Here is a 16,358-nt window from a genome sequence, read left to right as displayed (position 1 = left end):
TTTATTTATATATAGCTATTTATACATAGCTATTTATTGTGATTATTTATTTTATACATATTAGGAAGTTTAGTTGTAGGAATTAATGATTAGATAACCGAAATTATGACTTTCAAGTCAAATTGATGAAAATTCTTTAATAAATTCATACAAAAAACCTTCCTTTTTACAAGCGTATTTGCACTTTTTAATTTTATTTTTAATTTTTTTATTGCTCAGATGGGTTGACGAGCTCACAGCCCACCTGGTGTTAAGTGGTTACTGGAGCCCATAAATATCCACAATGTAAATGCGCCACCCACCTTGAGATATAAGTTCTATGTCTATGGGCTCCAGTAACCACTTAACACCAGATGGGCTGTGAGCTCGTCCACACATCTAGGCCATAAAAAAAAAACTTTTCATTTTTGGGATGAGCCATCCTCCTCCGTGCTTCGTATTCCTCAGTGCTGAGGGTCGTGACCTTTACGGAGCACTTTTGTTAGGACTATGTTCCTCCATTCACTCCTGTCCTCCGCGCAGTGGATAGCTACATTGATGCTGGATTCCAAAGTCGTCTTTCCTCTTTCCTTCCACATGAAACATGGTGGTGGTACTTACATCAGTGTGCATGCCGTCCTCCTTGCTGCCGGAGGACTTAGCGTAGAACACGTTGACGAACTTGGCGAGATGCTCGAAGTGTTTCGTCATCTCCGTCGCGAGGATCATGTCGATGACGTGGTGCCGCACCGTCTTGTAGGTGTCGCGGTCGAGATTCTTGAATATGTTCACGCGGTCGTCGTCTGTAATGTTTGCTCGCCGTATTTAACATCCAACGGTCGTGTCCAAATTGATAGTGAAAAATAATAGTTTAAAAAAATCTATTATAACAAAATACGCTTTTATAGAAAATCCAACTAACAAATTGATTTTTTTTGAAATAAATTTGAATTAAAAATAGTATAAGAAAAAATTATTTTATTGTAAAAAAGGGTTGAGTGCTTTTCAGGATATTATCAAAATAACTCTTCCACTCATATCTGTTCATAAAATATTTATAACTACTGATACCATGCGCCATGATATTTTGTTAATTTGTTTAAACTATTATTCATTTTTCTTTTAGTTGAATTTCAATTTTTTCAATATTTTTTTAAAGATTGAATTTTGATTGAATTGTCTTCGGTCCTTAATAAGTATACCAAATTTTGAGTTAATCCGACGTTTTGAAGGGGGTCAAAATCATATTCAAAGATTCCGTTACATACTAACATACATACATACATACATACATACATACGCTAATAGAAGCGTATTAAAAATGAAGCTAATTATGAATGGTAAAACGTGTAGATTTAACGAAGTTTTAACCGACTTCAAATAAGATGGAGGCTCTCAACTGAGACTTGAACCTCATGTTGACGTGATAAGTTCTTATAAATCAATGAACACGCATGAAAAAGTGTCACGTTCCGCCTGAGCGTGCAAGTGAGAGCGCGGAACAAGCGATAGATATGAACGACCGGCCCAAGCGTTTGGCTTGTGACACATTCATCACTCTTCTCGCGTGACGTCAGAGCTAGCAGTTCGAATAGTTCCGCTACTGACGTCATCACGTAAAACTACTGTTCGTAAGCCGACTTTACAGCTAATCAGTGTGCTTAGTGCGAGTTTTTTAACGCTCTCGATAGCGTAAAAGTTAGCTCATATTTGTATGGAATGGGATCGTTTACCTACGTTTGCCGCTAGGGGCGCTGTTCTAACTGCATACAAAATTGGGCTAACTTTTACGCTATCGAGAACATCAAAAAAACTCGCACTAAGCACACAGATGTTGTATTCGGTGGGCTGTGAACTCGTAATGTCTGTTAATTTATTAATGTACTAACTGAGTGTGAGTTTGAATGTGAGCGCGGCGTGATGCGACTCTAGCACGCTGACGTCATTGTAGAGGATCGCGAGCGGGTGTCGCGCGTTGCAGAGGAAGGCGGACGAGGTGCCCGGGTGGTCGATGTCGTGCGCCGCCGCCGAGATCAGAGCCGCGGCCGCCTCCACTGGCTCCAGAAGGTTCTTCAGCCGATCCTTCTCGAGGAAGTACGCTACTGCCTGTTACAACATACCAACAATGGTAACATACGGAATGCGTCGATGAGGCCACAAAGATTTTTTTGTGGCTTAGATGGGTGGACGAGCTCACGGCCCACCTGATATAAGTGAAAGTACATACTTGTTGAACGTCAAAAAGAATTCCCTCCAATTCACAAAAACTAGCCTCCGTCCTGAGAAGAACTGGCAAGAAACTCAGCGGGCATGTCTTCTTTTTTTTTATTAGATTTTTTTAAATATTCCTTTTACGTTTTAGACATCTACAACGTAAATGCCGCCACCCACCTTGAGATATAAGTTCTAAGGTCTTAGTATAGTTATAACGGCTGCCCTTCAAACCGAAACGCATTACTGCTTCATGGCAGAAATAGGCAGGGTGGTGGTTCCTACCTACCCGTGCGGACTCATAAGTGGTCCTACCACCAGTAATTACGCAAACTATAATTTTGCGGGTTTGATTTTTATTACACTATGTTATTCCTTCACCGTAGAAGTCAATCGTGAACATTTGTTAAGTACGTATTTCATTAGAAAAATTGGTACCCGCCAGCGGGATTCGAACACCGGTGCATCGCTAGATATTAATGCACCGAACGTCTTAATCTTTAGGCCACGACGACTTCAAACTTAGTGTACGTCACGTAATAGTGGGCGTAGCATGAGATTCCCTCTTAAAATATACCAATTATAAATTGACTTAGGGAGCTTAAAAAAGACCTAGTCGTAAAGTCGTCTATAAATATGACGCAATAAAAAATACTAGTAGTATATCTATATATTAATACGTAAAGCAAAAACTTTGTACCCCTTTTTACGAAAATTGCGCGGACGGAGGAGTATGAAATTTTCCACACTTATAGAGAATATAGAGAAGAAGTGCACAATGCTAATTTTTTTTTAAATAGAGCGGACTCACAAGAGGTCCTAACACCATTAATATATAGATAATTAAAAAATGTACGCTATGTATAATGTACGAATTAGTGATGATCTGAATTGTACCTGTAGTACATCGGCCGCATGCGTGGAGTTGTGGTAGGTGTTGACGGCGTGGTAGTTGGTCTCGATGACGGTGAGCCAGTGCAGGAGCGTTCTCTCGTCGCACTCCAGGGCGGCGCACACGTCGAATCTGCCCCCCATGAGCGCGAGCCCGAGGTGCGCGAGGGGCCGTCCGCGGGTCAGATCCTCCAGGCGGAAGATCTCGAAGTCCCAGCTTAGAGCCGTGTCCAGAAGCTCTCGGAGTTGACCAGTCGTCTAAACAGTTTAATAAGATCTGACGTCACTCCTCACACTAATATTTTCTGAATACAATCTGTTTATCTACGTGGTGGTACACAACGACCAGTGGTGGATTTAAGCTTGATGGAACCTCAAGCCCTGTTTATCGCGTTGGCCTTAATGTTAGAATAAATTTTATTAATTTTGATCCAATATTTTTATTTTAAATTTATATTAACTTCATTTTTTTTATAAAAAAATATCTGAATTCATTTTCAAAGATGACTGACTGTCTTTACTTTTTTCGTCTCTGATATTTTGGCATTTCAACAATTTTGCCGCCCCTCAAATCATGTCGTCCTAAGCCCGGATCTCACGGGCCTAGGCGTAAATCCATCACTGACAACGATTACTCCTGCGCTGCCTTCATCCAGAAAATTCCCGGGAACTTCAACAGGTCGTCGATCCACAAATCAGAATACAAGGGAGAGATAATTAAAATTTTTGTCACGAATATAATGTGGCATTGTGAGCTAACAAGGAGTTCGATAAATCATCAATGTACAAGTTTACTTACATTGAGTTTATTTTATTACGTGAACGAACCCACGTCTGATCCGGTGTTAAATACATAGTTACAAGGCCCATAGATATCAACAACGTAAATGCCACCAATCGCCTTGAAATATAAGTTCTAAGTCTGAGTACTATACTACACCAGTATTATCTACAAATTTCAATCGATAATTAAGCCGTTTTTAAAGAAATCTACAGCCAACGGATTTCAGCCTATAATCTTAAATTGAGAAAAAAAAAAAATAGAAGAAAATGTACTGATGTTTATAGGTTGTAATTTCTAAACCCTAATAGAAAAACCATCCAAGCTATGTTTGAAAATGAAGAGTAGTAGGGAAATGATGCAAAAGATTTCAAGGACCGTAGTGTCCACCAATAATTTTTCCAGTCGGTCAAGAGTTAAGAAAATAATTATCTTTATATGTACATAAAAATGAATTGCTGTTCGTTAGTCTCGCTAAAACTCGGGAACTGCTGGACCGATTTGGCTAATTTTGGTCTTGAATTATTTGTGGAAGTCCAAAGAAGGTTTAAAAGGTAGATAAATATGAAAATGCTCGGAATTACATAAAAATAACAATTTTGTTTTTCCTTTGATGTGTCCCCCGTCGGACGGATTCCTTTTCTTAGTTTTAAGTTTATTTTATACAAAAGTTTAGGTATTTTATTTATCGATTGAAGCACTCCGAAGTCTGCCGGGTCAGCTAGTAAGCAATAAAAATAAAAATAAAGAAAGGTCCCTCCCTGTATTTAGGTAAAAATTACCTTGTGTTTGATGTTGGTTCTGTTAGTTTGTGAACGCACGACAGTGGAGTCATTGCTGCTTCGACGCGACGATAAGACGTTAGCATTTCCCTGCTGAGACAAAAACAGTAATATAATATAACAAGAAAACATAAAAAAAATCTGTTTCCTAACATTTTTTAAAAAAGTTATATATTTTGATAAGTTTGTTCTATAATTTAATTTATAAGTAGGTTTTTTTTATTGCTTAGATGGGTGGACGAGCTCACAGCCCACCTGGTGTTAAGTGGTTACTAGAGCCCATAGACATCCACAGCGTAAATGCGCCACCCGCCTTGAGACATAAGTTCTAAGGTCTCAAGTATAGTTACAACGGCTGCCCCACCCTTCAAGCCGAAACGCATTACTGCTTCACGGCAGAAACAGGCAGGGTGGTGGTACAGTAAAAACAAGTAGGTACAGATATTTTCTGTCTATTACATTCAACATTTTATAAATTTATTTAAACATTGTCATCTAGTTTTCTAGTTTACATGCTGTAAACACTAAATCATACCATTGTTTTATGATAAAGATCTTAATAAATAAAACAATAAACAAGTTAGTAAGTTAGTAAGTGTCAAGTTTAGAAATAGTCGAGTGAGAAATGTTAGAAAACAATAACGTAAAAATGAGGGGTCGGTAATTGTCAAATGCATTAATAAATAGTCATGATTTTATTTGTACGCTCATTCATGGTAATAAGAACAAAAAAAAAAAAAGCCCGCTGAGTTTGTTTCGCCGGTTCTTCTCAGGACTGTGGCTTTTTTTGGAACCGGTGGTAGAGTTAACATTTTTTTTTACATTTTGACATTCAACAAGTGTGTTTTTGATGACATCCAAGTTGAAAAAAATGATTTTGAATTTGAATTTGAATTTCACAATTACACCCCGAGAAGTAAATTAGGTATAATTATCGAAAGACGACAAGACATATCTATACACATAAATTAGGATTTCAATGATTATAATATTGATTAGAACAAATAGCTGAAGCTCATTTAAATAGTATTCATTAAGAAAGCGGCTAGCGTTACGAAGGAGTTCAGAAGACGATACATTTGTTGTAATAACAAATCTCCTACCATATAGACAAGGTTTTGGTTCACTTGCTCCCGCTATCCGTTGTCCAACAGGTTCGTAAACAAATAAATAACATGTTAGTAATAAAATACACATATATGTATTTATATGTATTGCTTATATCGTTTAAATGTTGAAATATAATGTAGGAGAGGAGAATAAGAATTTTAGATACACAACTATTATAAATAGCATGCATTAATGTCGTTATAATAATACATTTAGATAAATAAAATAAAAATAATCTGAATTTTATATTTATATTATTTACTAAGTAGTCAATAGATACATAAATGATTTATATTAAATTATTTTAACGTACATACATAAGCGTACGTTTTTAATTATTCTTATTTACAAGATAAATTTTAGATAAATAATAACAGACTTAGTTTTAGGGCATCTTTTGTTCTTGACTAAATTATTTTTTAATTAGTATTTTTTATAGAGAATTGCTTACCGAGAGCAGTGCGCCAATGAGATCGGTGGCTATGGGGTCCTCGACTCTGAGTTTAGTTTCGTCTCTCATTTGTGGTGAGTACAGCTCTGAAGTCCTGAGCATGTCGACGGCTCGTTCTATACAGGCCACGGTGGAAGGCGGAGCACCCTCCGTAGCCGCCGATAGTAAGGATATCACCTAGAGTTGCCAACGATTAAACTATTAAAAAAAAAACGAAATGCAACAACTATTTCACAGAGACAGAGCGAGATTATGCTTTATGGTACACCAAAGTAAATTTAAAAAAGGAACACATGTAATAATATGTAAAAGCAAAACGGGATTTCTTATTGCTTGAATTGATTTTCTCCAGACAAATTACTTGGTAGTCGAAAAAACAGCAACACTTTTTTTTTTTTTAAAAATAAACTTCCTTTTCAGACAACCACACACTACACCGCTCGTTTTTTACTTAGTTATATTAAAATATAATTAATTCCTTATTTTGTAATTATCAGGCGTTCAACTCCATTGTCTAATAAGGGGGAATCAGTTGATGTCAGTGTATCGTTGCTTCATCAACTGTTCGTGTATTGACCCCCAGCCCGCTTGCATATATCAATATGCAACTAGTGATAAAAGAGAAAGAATCATTGCATGATTCATCATTTGGTAAATTGATAATGTTTTATTAAAACAGCATAATGCAATCGTAATTAGTATCGAATTGGGTTACATTGTATTATATTATTAAATAATATTATGTTACATTATAATTTGTGTTATTTCCGAAATAATGAATGAGAAATGCTAATAATGTTTAAGGATCAACATAATTGAAACTTAACAAATTTATTGTTACCATATTATATTTAAAGTTTAATTATCAATTTTCCGTACAATTGATTTGTCGAATTAACTTCAATTACAGATAATCTAGCTTACGTCTCTAATTATTCAAAGAAAAGTTTGTTCAAGAAAAATCTTGAAAATATTGCAAAAATTTCGAAATACATCAAGATCAATTACAATTTGAATATCGAAAATCGACTCTAAGCATTTTAAGTTTAGGTTTGTAGTTCGATGATTTATATACCTTAGTGATGGGTGCTTCGAGAGGTAGTCCCTGTAGTTTGGCCAGTGAGGTTCGACGCAGTCCGTCAGAGGCCACTGAGCGCACGTCAAGCGAGCCGCGTCTGATCGAGTGCAGCGAGCCCCTACCACGGTCGCCCTCTCCTGCGCTCGGCTCACAGACGAATACTATGTGAGAAGTTGTCCTGTAATACAAGTATTTAGTGTAAAATAAATCTGTCGGTTCCGATCCGGCCACCGTCCTCGTTCGAACCGGGTTCGACGAGTAAATTAACCCATAGACGCAGCCCACTGAGTTTCTCGACGGATATTCTCAGTGGGTCGCGTTTCCGATCCGGTGGTAGATTCTGCGAAGCACTACTCTTGCCAGGGCCAGTGTTAGCAACACCTCCGGTTTGAGCCCCGAGAGCTCACCTACACGCTAGGGTAACGCAGATATAGCCTGTCAAGGTAGGTAGGATAAAATAAAAGAAGGAGCTCGTAACAGACGGGTATGGTACGTTGCAGATTTGAAATGCACTATGAATGGATTGTGCCATTTTAAAAAGACATGAAACGATCATCTACAATATATAGGAATTCCTGCGAATGTTGCGATTGATGTGTGGAGTAACGAGAATGGATAGAATACGGAACGAATATGTTAAAGGAAGTCTGAAACTGGCACCTGTGACAGAGAAGTTGAGAAGTGCGCGTTTGGGATGGTATGGAAATGTGATGAGACGAAATGAAAATGAGGTTAGTAAGAGAATGTTAACTATGAATGTGGAAAGATATAGAGAAGAGGTAGACCTAAGAAGAATTTGATGGATTACGTGAAAGACGATATGTCTAAGAAGGGAGTGAGTGAAGAAATGGTATATGAGAGAGGAGTATGAAACGAGATATGTACGAAACATGTTGCGCCGACCCCAAGTGAGTGAGAAGGGCAGGAGAATGATGAAAATAATCATTGTGTAAATAGTATAGAGTTAAACAGTGTCTTCAGAATTTTTGTTCTTTCGGTGTAGTGTTTTTTTTTTTTTTTTTTTTTTTTTTTTTATTGCCCTTGTAGGCAGACGAGCATACGGCCCACCTGATGGTGAGTGGTTACCGTCGCCCATGGACTTCAGCAATGCCAGGGGCAGAGCCAGGCCGCTGCCTACCGCTTAATACTCTCCACAAGCCTCGTTTGAAGAAGGACATGTTATAGCGCTCAGGAAACACCGTGGAGGGGAGCTCATTCCATAGCCGGATGGTACGTGGCAAAAAAGATCTCTGGAAACGCACTGTGGATGACCGCAGTGGCTCCAGGTAGTATGGATGAACTCTACTCCGGTGGCGGGCGGTGCGATGGTAAAAACGAGATGCCGGTATCATCTCGAACAACTCCTCAGAGCACTCCCCATGGAACATACGGTACAAAATACAGAGGGAACCGAAGTCCCTCCGCAGACCCAGTGTTTGAATATGTTAGGGCATCTATTTGTCTAAAAGTACATATTTACGAGAGGCCAACTACTTATTTTAATTTAGTCACTTAATATACCCACTATAATAGTATTGTACAAAAATGTACAGTATTTATTAATATTAGTCTTATTTCTGCCGTGAAGCAGTGATGCGTTTCGGTTTGAAGGGAGGGGCAGCCGTCGTAACTATACCTGAGACCTTAGAACTTATGTCTCAAGGTGGGTGGCGCATTTACGTTGTAGATGTCTATGGGCTTCAGTAACCACTTAACACCGGGTGGGCTGTGAGCTCGTCCACCCATCTAAGCAATAAAAAAAAAAATATAGAAGTTAAACATTATAATTGAAATATAAAATTTACTTAGTGAGCCCTATAGTGGCACCCCTGCATGGCAGCATGATTGGATCTGGAGCAGCCCTGCGACGGAGAGTAACTGGCGCCTCCCAGTCTCTGGCTCCGGTGGTCGCCAGTCGTAGAGCTTCTCCTCCAGCTGCTTCGTGGATTGGCCTCGGACCTTCCTCCAAACGCCACCCCAGCATACGGCACCAGGATTTATTAGTGAGCTGTTTCAAAGTAATGACCGTAAACAAAAGTAGTATCTACGTCGCTACTTACTCTAAAGTGCTCCATTTGATGCTCATTGAAGGAAAGAAGTTAGAATTTAGAAGTTAGAAGTTAGATTAGAATCTTAACATATACTGGGGAAAAACTCAGAAAATTCTAGTAGTCCGCGTCTCAGGAGCATGTATAATATTGAAACAGGTTTAATACTCATAAGTATAAAAAATGTAGGTACCAGCCCTATTATTAGCTCGGATTTCTTTCAGTTTGACGATGAATCCAAAGTTACTTCGCATGTTCTACAACCCTAATAATTAAAGTTTTTTTGTTTATTGTCCTGGTAGACCGACGAGCATACGGCCCGCCCTGATGGTGAGTGGTTACCGTCGCCCATGGACTTCAGCAATGCCAGGGGCAGAGCCAAGCCGCTGCCTTAAGATACCCAAAAGATTAACACTCACGAGGATCCTCTGCTGGTCGTCAGTGATGGCAACCAAATCTCTGCAACGATCGGCGGCAGCGGCCAGGGCGGCTGTGGCTGCGATCTGTGCCCGGGAGCACGCGGCCGAGGAACGCGCCTGCAGCACTTCGGCGCACCAAGCTGTCGTGTTTACTGTTTCCACCATAACCTGTTCCAGAGAACATTTTTTTTAAAAAATTTTTTGTAGCTTAGATGGGTGGACGAGCTCACACAGCCCACCTTTTGTTAAGTGGTTACCGGTGCCCATAGACATCTACAACGTAAATGCGCCACCTACCTTGAGATATGAGTTCTAAGGTCTCAGTATAGTTACAACGGCTGCCCCACCCTTCGAACCGAAACGCGTTACTGCTTCACGGCAGAAATAGGCAGGGGCGGTGGTACAGGTATTTTATTTTCGAGTTTCGAAAATTACCTTCCATGAGATTGAGAAACAAAAGCGGCTTACATGGACGTTAACAAATTTTAAAAGAGCTTCGGAGCACACACAAAATTCTTGCTTCGGAGGCCCTGTTAAATTTGTCGTGATATTATAATTATTGTGAGAGGCCTTCAGATTTCAGTACCGGTGAACTTGTCTTTGCTTGACTCATCTTTGTGAACAACGGTGAGTCGCGGTGAGAGGTCACTCAACTGACACATAAGGGACATAGTCCACGCGTTTATCTGTTGTTGAAAATTACTGAATTGAAGGATTTTAAACATAAAAAATGTGTGGATTGGGAGAGGCCTATGTCCAGCAGTGGACGACTGTGGGCTGTTGATGATGATGATACATAACTAAATCTACTTTTATGCTTTAACTTTGAGTTTGTTATTGTCCTTGTATTAGTTTCGATGTTTCAAACACTTTAGAGTTTTTGTGGTCACGGACGAACTCATTATTAGTTTTGTATAAATTTACTTATTTATGTTTATAATAATAAAATACAGATAATTGAACCCAAGAAGAATAAAATAAAAACAAAAAGAATAAACAGAAAAAAATCTCTCCCTATGGCACGTTGGAATGGATATATTGCTGAAGAGATAATCTAAGGACGTCAGGTAGGCAGCCGGTTGTAAAAACTTGCCAAGGTCTTATCCAGCATGATAAGAGCATGATAATACCATACCTGATATGAAATAGGCACAAGAAAAAGAAGGAGAGCTATCTATTGAAATGTTATTGCAGTTTTGTTTGGTGACAGCCCTAATTGTAAGCCAGCACAAAGACGCTTAGATTAGAGTTGATTTACCGTCATGACGCGGTCGATTGCCATCTCTATCAATATTCAATTGAATCGTGCTGTGCTACTTAAGATATCTTTAATGATTTTGATACTGTAATTCATTCTTTTTATGGATGGCACAAAATATATGTAACGAGAATTAAAATTTTGTAATGGCTGGAAAGAGCAGTGCAAATATTGTTCATTCATGTCATGATAGATCCCCGAAATATAATTAATTAAAAATATGCTTGCGATTTTTTATAGCGATATTTATAGCGATATATATTTAATAGCGAAATAAATTAACAGCAATGGGGTTTTGTTGCATTACCTTTGAAGGCAAAGTAAATTATCAAGGTAAATTATTTTGTGAAGCAAGCTTTTAATGATCTGATATACAAAATAGTTTCCATTAATAGCAAAATCATAAATCTACTCCTACTTATGAATTCAACACTAAATAATATTTGTTATGCCATGAAAAGCATACGCACTAAATAGATATGAGATTTTCTTAGAACTCGTGTTTTCAAATAGTTTCTAGTCTATTTCGACGAGTACTAAGAAGCAATCATGTATTTTGGTTTGAAATTGGGACTGACGTCAATCTAACAGCAGGTCACAATTATTTTAAGAACTTGTCACATTTGACTATTTTATTTTAGCATAAAAACCGACAATCTACATTAATTTATATTCATGAAACTTGTGATATAATTCGAAAATGACCACGATAAGAGTTGCGTATCGCTAAAGACCCGAAACTTTTGTGAATTGCAAAATGTTTACTAATGTTCAAATAATTTAAGTCAACGCTACGCAACGCAACGACTTGTTCGCATTTACATAAACGTCTTTGCTGTTGCCGTATGATAATTCAGAATTATCGTGTTCTATTATTTTTGTATTGCAGCTTTTGTACACGGCACACTATTGACAGAACAGAAAACTAGAACGACGTTAATGCGCTGTTACGTTTGAATATCAATGGTTCGAATATTAATGAGCGCCTGGCTTAGGGTTGCGCGTGTGTAAATAATCGTTTTTCATTGTCGTAACAAATTTTCCGAATAATTATTTTTACGAAACCATTCGCTAAGCTTGAGCGATTACGATTGTATTTTCGTATTTTTTCTCTCGAAACTTTTGTATTTAGACTTCTCGTGAGACTATTACGTAATAATCATATTTGAAAAGATTTTCACGGGGATTATCTTATGTTTTGTGTTTAGCTAAAAATTGAAGATAATTGTCTTGTGAATGATTACCATAAAAATGGAAACATGAAATGTGTCGGTTTATAAAAAAAATATTTAAATTGCATTGAAATTTTCAAGCATTAAATCGACAAAATCAATAATACATATGGCTAGCGATCAGAGAACTATCTCGGTATCCATGCAATCCTTTGTTCGTGGAAAATTCCATAGTAATTATATCTAAATAACTATTGGTATCTTATTCAACATTGAGACAGAAATGTTATCGGATATTTAAGAATATATATTACAGCAACAACGCTAACAATCAACTGCATATTTTTTTCTCTTTATTGATGCACAAAAGAAATTACAACCAATTTTACAACCATTACAACCTATATTTTATCAAACGTATTGGTTTTTTATTGTTCGATTAAGCTTGTAATTTCGTTGGATTAAGTTACTTCACGTACATTTACTAACGATTGCCACGAAAACTGTAAACTAATTTATTTATTTACAAGAATCTCAAAACAGAAGAAAATATAGTTTTTTTTAATAGAATATTGAATGAATTTTGAAATATTAAATTTTGACTAAGGGCACCTGATTATAATGAACTTCATTTATGAAATCGTTCTCATCTATACTAATATTATAAAGAGGAAAGATTTGTTTGTTTGTTTGTTTCGAATAGGCTCCGAAACTACTGGACCGATTTGAAAAATTGTTTTTCCATTAGAAGCCGACATTGTCCCTGATGAACATAGGCTACTTTTTTTAATTTTTATTTTATTTTTATTTTTTGGTTTCATGTGTGTTTTAATGTTTCCGAAGCGAAGCGAGGGCGGGTCGCTAGTAGTAAATAAATAGTTAATAGCTTATTACGTAATCGTTTTAGGAATCTTTTAAAAACTACATACATATGTGTATATTTTATTCAAATAGTGATAGAAGATAAGTAGAACCCATATTAGTGTCGACGCAGAATTATTTGAATTACAAATGACAGGAATGGATCCGACACTTCACTCCACATGTTCGGTTTCATGGTTGACAAAGGATACTTCGACCCGGGATGTAGTGTGTTATTATAATATGCTATTTTTTTTATTTATTTTTTTATTGCTTAGATTGGTGGACGTGCTCACAGCCCACCTGGTGTTAAGTGGTTACTGGAGCCCATAGACATCCACAACGTAAATGCGCCACCCACCTTGAGATACAGGTTCTAAGGTCTCATGTATAGTTACAACGGCTGCCCCACCCTTCAAACCGAAACGCATCACTGCTTCACGGCAGAAATAGGCAGGGTGGTGGTACCCACCCGCGCGGACTCACAAGAGGTCCTACCACCAGTAAGAAATATTTAGATCGATGCCTGAGTCAGGGAATAATTTGAACAATACTCACCCTGTTGAATCCTGCCTCTAAATATGCCAGCACACCGAATTCATCTTTGAGATATGCACTGTAACAAAACAGAAGATTTGTTTAATGGCTTCGAAAAAGAACATCCTCCTGTCCTCTCGTGAGTGTCTACTACTGGTGGTAGGACGTCTTGTGAGTCCGCACGGGTAGGTACCACCACCCCGCCTATTTTTGCTGTGAAGCAGTAATGTGTTTCGGTTTGAAGGGTGGGGCAGCCGCTGTAACTATGACCAGACCAGATCAGACCAGCGTTGATGGAATTCAGAAGGGGTACAGCCGTGCCGCTGTGTTGTTTTTTCTTCTTTTTCAATCTATTTATTATTCCTATTATTCCCTCCGATTTATTATTGGGTTATTGCGGTCATTTTAAAGTTTTTACCAATTTCAGTCCATTAAGTTATACATGTACCGAGGGATGAAGGGTTATTTGGTTTAAGCGACATTTCGCTTAATACGGGGCATTAATCTTTGTAGTTAAAGGTACGTGTGATTTGGTATTAGCATCAACAGTTCGATGTTTTAAATTTAATTTCAATTAAGTTTACTTCATTCAAATATCTGAAGAAGTTGGCTCTGCTGTAATGTCGCAAAAATATTGTTTAAATCAACCTTTTACTTTAACCTTTCACTCATCGATATTATAACTGCTTTAAAATATTTACGAGATCCTTTGCTACATATAGCCCGTGGGATACCGTACCGTGTTATACTATACCGTGTTATACAAAACGTACGCTTATCTCAGAGCTCTAATTCGACACCATACACGAAACATGACGAATAAAATTAGATTTTTCCCTCTGGCGTGATGAAAATGATGCCTCTTTATGCGATGTCATGTGTCAGGCATTGGAACGTGTGAATTGTGTTCTTGTGTAAACGTCGAAGCGTTAGAGAGCGTGTCGTCTATAACGTGACGGCGACTTGCTGTTTTCATATAACATATTTTCTTTGTTTCAGTTTGCATTAATGTCATCGTTTGTACTATGACGCACGCTAAAGCGCAACAAGTGTTTGTTTTTGTTGTAGTATTACTCGTAGTTGCAAAAAAAATTTGGCTAATGTTGAAATTAGGAAAAACCTTGGCGCGACATCGCAGTATTGTTTTGTACGTTGTGGTAATTTTTATTCCTAAACTAGTTGACCCAGCAGACTTCGTAGTGCCTCAATCGATAAATAAAAGACTTAAGCTTTTGTATAAAATAAACTTAAAATAAACAAAAGGAATCCGTCCGACGGGGGACACATCAAAGGAAAAACAAAATTGTTATTTTTAATTCCGAGCATTTTCATATTTATCTACCTTTTAAACCTTCTCTGGACTTCCACAAATAATTCAAGAACAAAATTAGCCAAATCAGTCCCTTCTCGAGTTTTGGCGAGACTAACGAACAGCAATTCATTTTTATATATATAGATTAGCTAAATGTCTCATTTAATATATATGATACTATACACAGATGAAATAAATTGATATGAAATTCATTGAACAAATACCTGATTCGCGTTCACGACTTTTTTAGAATTGTTTTCATTTATACAACAAGTTTTATCACAACAATAACATTCGGATCGTTAATTTACGAGTTATTTCACTAGCTCGATGAAAGATCTTTGCCGTTTCATACAAAGTTTCATAATACATATTATTAACTTACGACATGAGTTCTAATTCTCAGTATAGAACGACGGCTACCCCGTCCTTCATACCGACCCGCATTATTGCTTCGTGGCGGAAATATGCAGGTATTTTATCATATGAGTCGTCTATTATCAAAGGTGGCAATCTGTGCATTTGGACAAATTTTTTTTATTGATATTTCAATACAGATTGATTTGAATATAATCGTCTCCTTCAAAGAATACGGTTCAAAACCTGCATTAAATAAAGGCTAATACTTAACCTGTTATTTATCTAAGATGTCGTTCAGAACAGTTTTGTGACTGCCAATGGAATACAAAAACAATAATTCGTTTTTCTGATTTACCAATAATTATCCAAAAGTCACATTGCCGGCTTTGATAATAGTCGACTCATATATCGTGTATTTTACCTACCTGTGTGTGCTCTCAAGATGCCCTACCGTCAGTACACCGTATGTATTGTTACAGTACCTAATTTAATACTGAACTGTCAATATCCTTTCTGAGTAGTCTGTCTTCGCTTATACGGAAGATGGAACCAAATAAAAAAATAGCAGGAGTTTCTGAGCAACACGCTGGCTTATGTAAATGAGGTGAAACAGGAATAACGATGATGCACCAAACGTTTACTTAACGTTTATTTACGCATTTCAACATAATCCTTTTTCTTTTTAATAATGCATACGTTTTGTGAATATGAATCTATACATAATAATATATATATGTCGTGGATAACGACTTTTAGTAATATTAAGACGGTGGTTTTGATTATTATTTTAAATGATGAAATGTTGTTTTGATAAATATTACAAAATGAAGGGTAGACTCCGTAACGCCCCAGTATAAAATGGCGGTACGTGGACAGAGTCGTGGCATTCGTGTCAGACAGTGATTCCGTCCGTCTCAGCAGTGAGTCTCTGACAGTCAGTCAGTCAGTCGGTCTGTCGGTATGTGCAACGAAACTGTCGGTTTATCCTGTCATTGTGAAAGTTGTGTGTGTTGAGTTTCAATAATTATTATTGAAAAGTTTTATTGACTAAACTGAGTTCAATCGAATACGAGTGATGACGAAACTACCGCTCAGCCATCCCTGACGT

At 37.4% G+C, this 16,358-nt stretch overlaps 1 protein-coding gene across 11 annotated transcripts in view; it reads right to left on the bottom strand.

Moving 5' to 3' along the window:
* Pde8 (phosphodiesterase 8) overlaps positions 1–16,358 on the bottom strand; it is a 257,748-nt gene that overhangs the window by 4,394 nt on the left and 236,996 nt on the right. For 6 of the 11 annotated variants that reach the window (XM_089735322.1, XM_089735321.1, XM_028188434.2 and 3 more), the window contains 10 exons: positions 13,600–13,657; positions 9,751–9,918; positions 9,089–9,291; positions 7,281–7,461; positions 6,206–6,382; positions 5,748–5,780; positions 4,645–4,737; positions 3,088–3,339; positions 1,869–2,085; positions 601–782 (listed from right to left, as the gene is read on the bottom strand). In XM_089735322.1, coding sequence (XP_089591448.1) covers positions 601–782; positions 1,869–2,085; positions 3,088–3,339; positions 4,645–4,737; positions 5,748–5,780; positions 6,206–6,382; positions 7,281–7,461; positions 9,089–9,291; positions 9,751–9,918; positions 13,600–13,657 — 1,564 coding nt within the window. The remainder of the gene's footprint in view (positions 1–600; positions 783–1,868; positions 2,086–3,087; positions 3,340–4,644; positions 4,738–5,747; positions 5,781–6,205; positions 6,383–7,280; positions 7,462–9,088; positions 9,292–9,750; positions 9,919–13,599; positions 13,658–16,358) is intronic. The other 5 variants (XM_028188452.2, XM_089735325.1, XM_028188460.2 and 2 more) reach the window with 3 other exon arrangements.

The sequence above is a fragment of the Bombyx mandarina genome, chromosome 19, assembly GCF_030267445.1.
Source record: "Bombyx mandarina strain Sakado chromosome 19, ASM3026744v2".
Classification (NCBI taxonomy): domain Eukaryota; kingdom Metazoa; phylum Arthropoda; class Insecta; order Lepidoptera; family Bombycidae; genus Bombyx; species Bombyx mandarina.
This window is presented reverse-complemented; position numbering and strand designations above follow the sequence as displayed.